At 59.2% G+C, this 10,550-nt stretch overlaps 5 protein-coding genes across 5 annotated transcripts; 2 read left to right on the top strand and 3 right to left on the bottom strand.

Annotated features, from left to right (window-relative positions):
* Window positions 1-37: 37 nt before the first annotated feature.
* C7974DRAFT_454110 (uncharacterized protein) lies at window positions 38-997 on the bottom strand. The gene has a single exon (XM_046145902.1). The coding sequence runs from the start codon at window positions 902-904 to the stop codon at window positions 155-157; it is 750 nt and encodes a 249-aa protein (XP_045997169.1). The 5' UTR covers window positions 905-997; the 3' UTR covers window positions 38-154.
* Window positions 998-1,361: 364 nt separating this feature from the next.
* On the bottom strand, window positions 1,362-2,870 carry C7974DRAFT_394405 (uncharacterized protein). Its single transcript, XM_046141879.1, has 2 exons — window positions 2,235-2,870; window positions 1,362-2,187 (listed from the first exon to the last, which is right to left on the bottom strand). The coding sequence occupies exons 1-2, from the start codon at window positions 2,804-2,806 to the stop codon at window positions 1,836-1,838; spliced, it is 924 nt and encodes a 307-aa protein (XP_045997168.1). The 5' UTR covers window positions 2,807-2,870; the 3' UTR covers window positions 1,362-1,835.
* Window positions 2,871-2,985: 115 nt separating this feature from the next.
* On the bottom strand, window positions 2,986-5,851 carry C7974DRAFT_394403 (uncharacterized protein). Its single transcript, XM_046141878.1, has 2 exons — window positions 5,618-5,851; window positions 2,986-5,359 (listed from the first exon to the last, which is right to left on the bottom strand). The coding sequence occupies exons 1-2, from the start codon at window positions 5,691-5,693 to the stop codon at window positions 3,360-3,362; spliced, it is 2,076 nt and encodes a 691-aa protein (XP_045997167.1). The 5' UTR covers window positions 5,694-5,851; the 3' UTR covers window positions 2,986-3,359.
* Window positions 5,852-5,912: 61 nt separating this feature from the next.
* On the top strand, window positions 5,913-7,243 carry C7974DRAFT_185729 (electron transfer flavoprotein-like protein subunit alpha). The gene is made up of 2 exons (XM_046136475.1): window positions 5,913-6,529; window positions 6,579-7,243. Exons 1-2 carry the CDS (start codon window positions 6,082-6,084, stop codon window positions 7,151-7,153), a joined length of 1,023 nt encoding a protein of 340 aa, XP_045997166.1. The 5' UTR covers window positions 5,913-6,081; the 3' UTR covers window positions 7,154-7,243.
* Window position 7,244: 1 nt separating this feature from the next.
* C7974DRAFT_185735 (potassium channel-like protein) lies at window positions 7,245-9,784 on the top strand. Its single transcript, XM_046136476.1, has 5 exons — window positions 7,245-8,190; window positions 8,249-8,274; window positions 8,318-8,852; window positions 8,902-9,702; window positions 9,756-9,784. The coding sequence occupies exons 1-4, from the start codon at window positions 7,430-7,432 to the stop codon at window positions 9,695-9,697; spliced, it is 2,118 nt and encodes a 705-aa protein (XP_045997165.1). The 5' UTR covers window positions 7,245-7,429; the 3' UTR covers window positions 9,698-9,702; window positions 9,756-9,784.
* The last annotated feature ends 766 nt before the right edge of the window (window positions 9,785-10,550 follow it).

Here is a 10,550-nt window from a genome sequence, read left to right as displayed (position 1 = left end):
GAGGGAGGTTGACAGAAAACAAGAGTCACAGCAATTACTAACAAGATGACCAGTCCATCCCACCTTGCGAGGAAGGCTGACAGAGAATGAGGGTCCTTACCAGCGGATTACCACATCTCAAATCAAGCAACCAGAATCGACATCTGCACCGCATCTAGAAATCCTCGAACAGCGACCCCTCGACCCCCTCGTCCTCCTCGACCTCCTCCCCCAACGACGCCCGTGCCAACTCATCCACCCCCTCAGCATCAACCCACCGCACCCTACCCGGAACCCCCGCATCATCAAAGCGCACGCGCATACGCCTACCTTCCACCTTAGGGATTGCAGAAAAGCACGACTTGCGATCACCAACCTTCTCCACCGGCGGCTGCGGCGACATGGGCCGACCACGCTGGAACTCTAGCGCCTTCTTCCGGATCCGCGCCTTGTTCTTGCTCTCCTCTTCCTCGTGAGATAGACCCTTCTGCTCCTTCTCCCAGGCCGAGCCCGGCTGCAGCGCGGCTTTGCCTGTGCCCGGCGTGTCATGACGCAGCGCGCGGAAGTGAGCATCGACATCCGGCTCCACGAGGCGCGCCGTGCGCATGCGGTTCATCTTATTGCGGCGCAGCTGCCGTCGCTGCTCGCGGAGAAGTAGTTCGGGGGAGGCGTTGGCGTCGGTTGGGGTGGGATCGGATTTGAGGAGGGAAGCCCAGAAGCTGCGTTTCCCGGGGCTTTGGGGCGACGCGAGAGGGGCCTTTGGGTTAGTGGCGTGGTTGCGTATATAGCCTGGGTGGGTGGGGGGAAGAGAGTTGGGCTTGGGCGCGTTCTTGTGGGCGTTCTCCCACGCCTTTTTCAGAGACGAGTTGAGCACGCGGTCCCTGAAGGTCACCTCCTCCACGAGCTCGGGATAGGTGAATGGCATCCTGCTAAGTGTCAACCTTTTGAGGACGTGAGCAAATACTTACCTGTAGTGTGACGTGTGATCCTGTCCAGCAGGTATCTCAAGGTTAGTCCAGAACGTGTTTGAGAATGACTGTCCAGCAGATATCTCAAGGTCGGCTCAAGCCTGAAGATGCCTGGCCAGGCAGGGATAGATCTGTGAGTGTGGATGCGGTTGTGGGATGCTGGTGAGGAGTACGTCGGACGAGCTGCTTTTTATGAAGAGAAGGCTACACTGTGTATAGGAGAATACGTTGTGGACTACCAGCCAGAGGGACCCTGTGGACAATGTTCAGATCCCAACTCATTAATAATTCCTAACAAGTTACGGGGATTTGCACAGTGAGCAGCAGTCTCGCACAACGCCAAACACATGGTGCTGAGAGGGGTCAACAAGAAGTACCTATCACACGTTCATACAGTATAGCAGGGGCAAGTAATCAATGTAGATCCTAAAATATTCTTCTTCTAGCAGCACCTCTCTGCAAGTAACAGTGAAGCACACTAGACTAAACAATCAAGTGCTAACATTAAAGCTGAAATATTTTGTATACCTCTATAGGTTATGTCTTGCTGACAGCTGGCTGCTGCGAAGTCTTGTAACACATCGACTACTTACCCCTGACATACTGTAATCAGATTGAGCTTGACGTAACGTCACAACGTTTGTTCCTCTGCTGTGTTGATGAAAGGTGATGTATATTGAGTATCCAGAACAGAGTGTTGTACATATAATACCAAGTGCTACAAGAGCCTCTACGAGATGGAGGGTGGCGCGACCTTTTCTACGTGCTCCTTTTACATCGAAGCGCGGTATGGTACATGGACTTCTTCTTTTCATCGTCTCGTGCTCGTGTTCGTGCTCGTGCTCTCGTTCCAGTTCCAGTCCCAGTTCCAGTTCTACCTCATGACGTCTACCGCCCATCGTGCGCAGCCTTCGGCACCACGCTCTCGTCCTCAGCCTCCTTCTCCGCCGGTCGGTAGTTCTCGGGAACCAGGCCAAGCTCGCGCCTGTTTTCCGCGACCTTGTCTGGCGAATGCGGGCCGTCCTTGCTTGGTGTCTTGCTCTCCTTCTTGCTCTCCGTCTTGATCGGCGTCTCGGCCTCGTCAGCGACGGCTGTGCCTTTCTCGCCGGACAGCGCAGGCGCGTTCTGCGCGGCGGGGACCACGTCGTCGGCGGTCACATCAACGTCGTCGTCGTCGCCATCGTCGTCGATCTCCGCGCCATAGATCTCGGGGTACTGGCGGAAGCAGCCCTGCATGTCCCTGAGATAGTCAGCACAGCCCTCCCAAGCTCAACCAACAAAACTTACTTGAACCGCTCAATGCAATCCAACCCCTTCGGCTCCTCCTTGCTGTACACAAAGCAGCTGAACGCGGCCTTGAACTCCTCGCCGCATGGTCCCGTAGCCATGCCCCCCAAACAAGGGCAGTCCCAGTTGATTTCGCCCGTCTCGGGGTTGAATGCGCCCTGCTGGTCCGCCTGCTCCTCGAGGCCCTGGATGTCTCCTGCTTCACCGCTGGACTCGGGTTGTTGTGCCGCAGCAGCCTCCTCCTCCTTCAACCGCTGCGCCTCCAATTGTGCCTGGACGGCCCTCCGCTCAGCGCGCGCGGCGGAAATGGACTCGATGGTGGGCAGCGAGGCATCGCTTTCGGCAGTGGCCAAGTGTGGCGCGGCGGCGCGGGCATCGGCGGCGACAACCTCGGACAGATCGGTTGTGTTGTAGTAGTAGATGATGGCGCCTGCAATTCCCAGCCTGCCTACCAGGCTCTTCCAGCTGCGGCTCTTCTGCGCCGGCGGCGCGGTGCTGATAAAGCGGCGAGCGGGCGGCGCGGCACGCAGGGCGCTGTGGCGGGCAATTATCCGGGGGGCGGTGCGTAGCATTGTGAACGACAGGAGGAGACCGGCCGGTCGTGGTGGTGGTCGTCAAGTGTTGGCGCTGGAAAAGTTGCGGCGGTGCTCGGAGCTGCATTTCTAAGCTCGGGACGGACAGGGATTGGTGTCCGTGCCATCGTCATCAATCGTCCGTGAAAGACAGTGCAAATATAATAACTTCACTGGTTTACATACAACACATGACAAACACACGCATCAATATTGCTCTTGTCGCGTGGAATTTGCAGAAGAAGCTCATAATCACGAAACAGCTACATTCTATTTAAATCACACCACCTCGGTCTCGTGCGAGAACGGCAGTGATGAAGACTATAACATGGATAGTAATTGATTTTAATCCACACACTGTCAACGTCATCGTCCCGTGAATACAGCCAGTCGCAATTTGCATGATACAGCTAACTATTTCATACACCCTCAGAAAGCGATCCAAAGAAACATTCAGTCCCCAACCGTCGAGGACCGTGAACCTCCCAACGCGCCTAAACACCAGCTTCAGCTTCAGATATCCAGCTTCGGCTCCAGATTTCCAGCTTCAGCTCTAGATCTCTAGCTTGCCGTAGCCGTCGCCGCCCTCGGCCACAGGCTGCACGCCCGCATCGATGCTGTCGCGCTTGACGCCGATGCTGTCGTCGCCCTTGCCGACGCCGAACGTGCGGATCGCGTCGGCGAGCGCCGTCATGGCATCTTCGTTGCTCATCGACCCCGGCAAGCCCTGGCCCTGCATGCCCGAGCCGATCTTCTTGGTCGCCTCCTCGAGCGCGCGCACACGGCGCTGGAAGTTCAGCCGGTCCATGAACAGCTGCTGGCGGCGGCGCTGCAGATCGCGGCGCTCGGCCGACAGCAGCTTTTCAAAGTCGGAGAAGTGCGCCAGCTTGAGTTGGAGCTTCTGTAGCTGCAGGTTCACCGAGCCAGAAACCAGCCGCGTGATGTGCCGCTCCTCGTGCGACGCCAGTGCCGATGCACGCGCTGCCGACAGGGCAAAGGGCAGTGTGACAAGCGGGTTGCTGTCCGAGTCTTTGTTTGCGGTGTCGACTTCCATGGCGTCCTCGGGCTTGACGTCTTCCACATCCTTCTCTTTGCCCTTTTCTGAAGGGGCGACAGGGGCCTTATTGATCTTCTCCTGCAGAATGCGCTTCATCTCGCCCACGCTGCGGCCCGAAGCAACGGCAGCTTCGGTGACGTTTGCCGGAGCCAGACCAGCGAGGAAGCTGACCACACTCAGAATCGGGTTATCGGCGTGGTGCAGCGGCGCGCGGCCCTCGCTGAGGTAGTCTAGGTCGCGCAGGAACTTGGCCGAGGGCGTGGCCGCGTCGCCGTGGGGCAGGTCGGCCTCGATGTACTTGTCTTCGATCTCGAGCTGCAGAAACTTCATCACGCACTGCTCACGCGTCTTGGTCGAAACGTGGTCGGCGACACGGTTCCAGTCCTCGTCAAACTCCTCCAGGCCCTCGAGCAGCAGCAGCGTTTCCTCCTCTGTCCATTTCTCCTCGCTCTCCGCGACGGCCGAGGCCTCGGGGTTGGAGATTTTGGTAAAGTCGGCCGACGACGTGCCGGTGGGGAAGTTGCCCTCGACGAAGCAGCGCGGGCACAGGTCACGCTTTAGCCCGCCGACGCTCTTGGTCTGACCGGGCTGCTCCGATGGCTTGGTCTCGTGGAAGTGCACGCGCGTGCACTCAACGCCGCAGCTGAAACAGTTGATGACCTTAAGTGGCTCCTTGGCCGCAGCCTCAAGCTCCTTGACGTCCGCGCCATTGGCCTCGCCATTGGCCTTGTCCTTGGGCTCAGCAGACGCCTCCTTGCCATTGGCCTCGTAGATGTTGCGGCCGGCGAGCGCCTTGGTCTCAGACTTGGCCGTGGGCTGCGCGCTGGCGGCACGGTCGGTGGCGGCGCTCGGTTTGCCGGCGATGACCTTGGAGCCCGGCCCCGGCTGGAAGGGCTGCAGGCCGCGGGGCGTGTCGACGGTGACACGGAAGTGGCCAGTGAAGGGCGGGCCGATGTTGGACGGGCGCTCCTGGGGGTCGACCTGGTAGTTGATGAGGCCCCACTGTTCGAGGAAGGCGTGGACGCGCATGATGGCGCACACGTCGCCGGCCAGGTTACGACGGCAGGCGGTGACGGTGAGGTACTCGGACGGATTCAGGCGGTACGTGTTGATCATGAAGTCACGGTAGTCGCGGTAGACGGCGGGCGTCTTGCTGCGATTGCGGCCGTTGAAGAACTCGGGCAGGGCCTTGGGCTCGCGGTAGTCGATGTAGCGCATGTCGAACCACGTTGCGTAGCTGGGAATGATGGTCGCGTACGTCTGTGCGACGAAGTGCGAGCGTGCAGCAGCCTGCAGATCCGTCTTCGCGGCCTCGTCGGGCTCTTCCTTGTCTTTGGGCGCGTCGTCGAGGCCGCCCATGTCCTCGTCGTCCTGGCCGTCGGCGTCGTCGGCGTCGGGGCGCGGGCCGTCGGGGGCATCAAGCGGATTGTCTGAGACGGGTGCGGCCGACGGCTCGCGCGACGAGTCCTTTGCGGGCTCCTCGAGCATGCTTGTGTCTGGCGGCGTCAGCGCGGGCGGCGGCGTCGGAGCAGGTGGCGGCGACGACAGCCCTGAGTGCTCAGGGCGATTGTAGTCGGAGCCGATCACCGGGCCGTCCTCTGCGTCGTACTCGTCGAAGTCGAAGCCGTCCAGCCAAGAGACGTTGGAAAGCTCGCCCATGGTGGACAGGCGTTGGCGTAGAGGGCGGCGCACAATTACGACGAGCAGCAGATCGACAGGGGTAACACAGCGGGCGGCGCTCAATTACGACGTACCTGTGTCCAGCGCATTGGGTGCACTCTCGAGCGAGGGGTCCTGCGCGGGCGCGCTTGCAGTCGCGTCGTCGGACATGTTTGGAAGGTGCGAACGGTCGTGCGGCAGGCGGGCGTCAGGAGGGCGATAGGCGGCAGGAGTGCCAGGTGGGCGCAGGATGCAATGGGTGCAGCTGCTGCGTTGCGCGTGGTGGCCGGGGCGGCGACGAATGGGCGTGGGGACGGAGCGATGCGACGGGGCGATGCGGACGTCGCGTCAAACTTCCGCTGAGCTGCGATGCCAGCGCGCGGCCGCGTCACGTGCGCGAGCGCGTAGCGCCGGTCCACGGAACTGGTGACGGTCCACACGAAAGTACAGGCCGAGGTCCCAGGCGCACCGCGACTTGTCGTCCTCGCAGCAATTGGGATCCTCCACGCCCGCACGAAACAACAAGGACGCCCTTACAACTAGGACGCCCTCGCCCGCCATGTTCAGTTCAGCGCTCCGATGCGCCCGCGCGCCACTCCTCCGCCCGACACTCCTCCGCCAAACACAGTCACGGCTAGCCTCGACGCTTGCCGTGCTCGAGGCCAAGGAGGGCAAGCTCAATGTCGCCTCGCTCGCCGCCATCACGGCCGGCACCAAGCTCGGCGGCTCCATCACAGCGTTTGTCGCGGGCAGCTCGGGCAAGACTATCGCTGAGGAGGCCGGCAAGGCTCAGGGTATCGAGAAGGTCATCTACGTCGACAACGCCGCGTATGACAAGGGCCTCGCTGAGAACTGGGCGCCGCTGCTAGTCGAGAACATCAAAAAGGGCGGCTACACCCACGTCCTGACCGGCCACTCGGCGTTTGGCAAGAACCTGATGCCCCGCGTCGCCGCTCTGCTCGACGTCCAGCAGATCTCCGACATCACCGCCATTGAGAGCGAGGACAGTGAGTTGCGCCCACGCTCGTGCCTGCTTACCACCCGCTGACCTGCCAGCCTTCGTGCGCCCCATATACGCCGGCAACGCCATCCTGACCGTGCAGTCCACCGACAGCACCAAGGTCATCACCGTCCGCGGCACCGCCTTCCCCGCCCCCGCCATTGAAGGCGGCTCTGCGACCGTCGAGGAGGGCACCGATCCCAAGACTGAGTCGCCGACAGAATGGCTGTCCGAGGACCTTGCCAAGTCTGACCGCCCCGATCTCGGCTCCGCGAGCAAGGTCGTTTCAGGCGGTCGTGGGCTCAAGTCGAAGGACGAGTTCGACAGGCTGATGCCCCCGCTGGCCGACGCCCTGGGCGCTGCCATTGGCGCCTCGCGCGCCGCCGTCGATAGCGGATTCGCCGACAACAGCCTACAGGTCGGCCAGACGGGCAAGAACGTCGCGCCGCAGTTATACCTCTGCGCCGGCATCTCGGGCGCCATCCAGCACTTGGCTGGCATGAAGGACAGCAAGGTCATCGCCGCGATCAACAAAGATGCCGATGCACCCATCTTCCAGGTCGCAGACGTCGGCCTGGTGGGCGATTTGTTTGAAAAGGTACCCGAGCTGACAGAAAAGCTGAAGCAGTAGACCTAGATTGTACATCAAATGTAAAAGTTGCCCGTGACGCACACACATGACGATCACATGTCCGCTCATCTCCACTTCACAGCAGCCATGAACGTTGTTCGAATCGAGGCCTAGATCCGCTCCCGTCCTAGCGCCGATTGTTCAGCATCTCTAACCCTCAACCTCATTAGTTCGCCAATCGTCTTTGGTTATCTCAGCTCAGATCTCAGCTGTGATTAGTGTGTGTTGGGTATATTTGTTACCTTTCCAGCGCAACACCATCAACATGGCCTGATCATGACGGCGACACCTGAGGACGGCGACGCTGAAAAGCCGCAGACACCCGCAAGCAGCAACGCCACCACGCAACACCAAACTCACTTCCAAGACGCCCCGCAACACCAAACTCCCCACTTTGAAGAAGCCGCTGGCTCCACAAGCTGGTGGTTCGCGTCCACTGGTATCCCGCTTCTGGCCGCGACCCTCGGCCCCCTGGCCAATGTCTCCTCCATCGCGGCCCTGGTCACCAGCTGGCGTCAAAACAACTTCATCGACGGCACGATTGTGTTTGACCTATTCGGTGCGCCGTACGCGGACCCCAAGTGGTGCTACTGGCTCAACGTCGTGTCGCTGATCTGCGGCGTGCTGGGCAACGTGTTTCTGCTGTTCAACTTCACCCAGAAGATCCGCTATGTGGTTGCGCTGCCGGCGACGATTGGACTATGGTATGTGAGCGCGGGCCTGTTGACGGCTATTACGGCGTGCATGGAGGTGTATGATCCGCCGCGGCGGCCGTGGGAGGGGTATACGCAGGGCTACTGGTATGCGGTAGCGGCCGCCGTGTTTTACTTCCTGTGTTCGATGCTGTTGATGGTCAATATGCTGGGCTATTATCTGGGACACTATCCCGATCACTTTGCGCTGAGCGATAGTCAGCGGACGCTCATCTTGCAGACCATGTTCTTCTTCATCTGGATTGCGGGTGGTGCGGCGATGTATTCGCGGATACAGACTGATGCTGGGGAAGCACAGTGGACGTTCCCTAACTCGCTGTATTTGTACGTCTTCTGTTGCTGTGCGTCTTTGATTCTGTTGGATTTGCACTAACAACACCAGCTGTTATGTTACCATTTTGACTGTGGGCAAGTAGACTGGCGAGTGTTGTGATGTAGCTGACATGGCCAGGATTTGGTGATCTCGTAGCGACAACAACCCTGGGAAGAGGGCTGCTCTTCCCCTACTCCGTTGGCGGCATCATCACCCTCGCACTCGTCGTGTCTTCGCTGTACCGCGCGGCTCGGGAGCTGAGCGAAGACAACATAGTACAGAAGGACCTCACGCGCCGACGCGTGCAGACCCTGCGACTGACAACGTCCAACTCTGAAGACTATCGACATCGTCAGTCTCAGCTTAGTCATGGTGCGGTCAATATCAGCGCACCTTCACACTTGCGGCCGTACCACACGGCAGTGGGACCTCGCAATTTCGGGGTGCCTACGCGGCTGGATCGCCGACCGCGACTGCTGCTGCTGAAGGAGGAGAAAGACCGTTTCGATGCCATGCGCAGAATCCAGGCCGACAGCAGGAAATACAAGAAGTGGATGGCACTCTTCTGGTCCGTCACCACGTTCACGATCCTGTGGTGCGTCGGCGCTGTCGTCTTCTGGCAGACTGAACAGAATACGCAGGCCATGACGTACTTTGAGGCGCTGTATTTTTGGTGAGTTAGCCATTTGAAACCATCGACACATACCTCACTGACTCTCCAGCTACATCTCGCTCCTGACAATCGGCTATGGCGACCTGTCCCCAAAGTCCAACCCGGGCCGCTGCTTCTTTGTCATCTGGAGCATCATCGCCGTCCCCACTATGACCATCCTCGTGTCGGACCTCAGCGACACCATTGTCGCCAAGTTCAAGAAATGGAGTGATATCGCTGCTGACTTCACCGTCCTGCCCAAGCGCGGCATTTGGCAGCCCTTTGTGGCCAAGAACCCGTGGCTAGCAGACCGCCTCGAGGCCCGCAAAGCCGCGCAACGTATCCGCCGCGGCTTTCCTACAGCCCCCATCGACGATGAGCCCGCATCCCCCGTCGACGAACCCGTCACTATCTCCCGCCTCGCAGAAGAAGCGGAGTCGGACCGCGCGCACGCCCCGTCCCGCGCCTCGCTCTCGCGCCGCCTCGCCTTTGCCATTCGGAAGGTGTCGCGCGATCTGCGCCTCGAGACTCCCAAGCGCTACGCGTACGAAGAGTGGGTCGAATTCACGCGATTGATCCGATTCACGACGCCGGGCCGGCTGGACAGGGTGCTGGGCACATTGGCGAACGTGTCGGACGACACGGAGAACGAGGAGGGCCTGGTTAACTGGGATTGGCTCGGCGAGCACAGTCCCATGGTCGCTGGCGTCTCGGAGAGCGAGTGGCTCCTCGAGCGGCTGGTTGAAAGCCTGGTGCGGCTTGAGAAGAGACGCGAGATTGCGTGTGAGCACGGTGATGTGGGTGGATTGCGGGTCATGGAACGGCCGGAGAATCTGGCGGGGTTGGAGACACAAGTCCCAGATTGAGATTGGTGAGAGGTGGTAGAGCTGGGGACGAACAGCTGTGTGGTAACGAATGAATCAGGAAAGGGCTCGTCGAGGCCGTGACATGAATTAACCACTTATTCGTGTTGTCCACGGCTGCAGTCAGGCAAACACGGGTTGATTGATCACATAGGAGGACATGGAGAGTGAGGAGAGGCAGGTTGGCGACGAACAGCCCTGTGATGGAAAGTGAATTGGGAAAACGCCTGTGGACGCTATCACGGAACTCCGATTCTGCTCAGTGTCATCTAGGGCTGCAACATGATGAAAACAGGGTGATCGAGGAAACAGGAGGTCACGACAAGTGAGATGTAGCAGAGTTGGCGATAAAAGCTTCTGTGGCGGTGAGCGAATCGAGAAAGAGCTTATGGAGGCAGTCACGGGCCTGGCGAAGATCGAACAGCCCACGGGTATCTGAGCACGAGTCTTGCGACGTGCAATCATTCTACCAGCTGCTCGAGCTAAAGGAGTATAAGCAGAGGAGGCAAGAGCGCACAAAGATAGTTGACAACAGTATGGCTAACCGCGAGTATTTCTGTTCCTACCAAAGACGTCACTACTCTAGATTTTCGATCCTAAGAACATAAGTAATTGCTGTATCTTAGCTGTTTTAAATGCGTATGTACTAATAATAACAATCTTCTCCTTGGGAAACCAACGTAGCAAAGCATGAGCGCAAGCTGAATTACAACTGCTGCTCGGCTCAGATTCTATATCATAGTATCTCCAGGGCACTCGTCGCTTTATATGTTCTTTTGTCAAAGAATTGCAGTGCGCCGTGGGTGCTGTAGCGGGTTGCATTTCCTTGCATGGTCTGGAACACATTAAATGGCTC

The sequence above is a fragment of the Boeremia exigua genome, assembly GCF_020726555.1.
Source record: "Boeremia exigua strain MPI-SDFR-AT-0100 chromosome Unknown C7974scaffold_6, whole genome shotgun sequence".
Lineage (NCBI taxonomy): Eukaryota > Fungi > Ascomycota > Dothideomycetes > Pleosporales > Didymellaceae > Boeremia > Boeremia exigua.
This window is presented reverse-complemented; position numbering and strand designations above follow the sequence as displayed.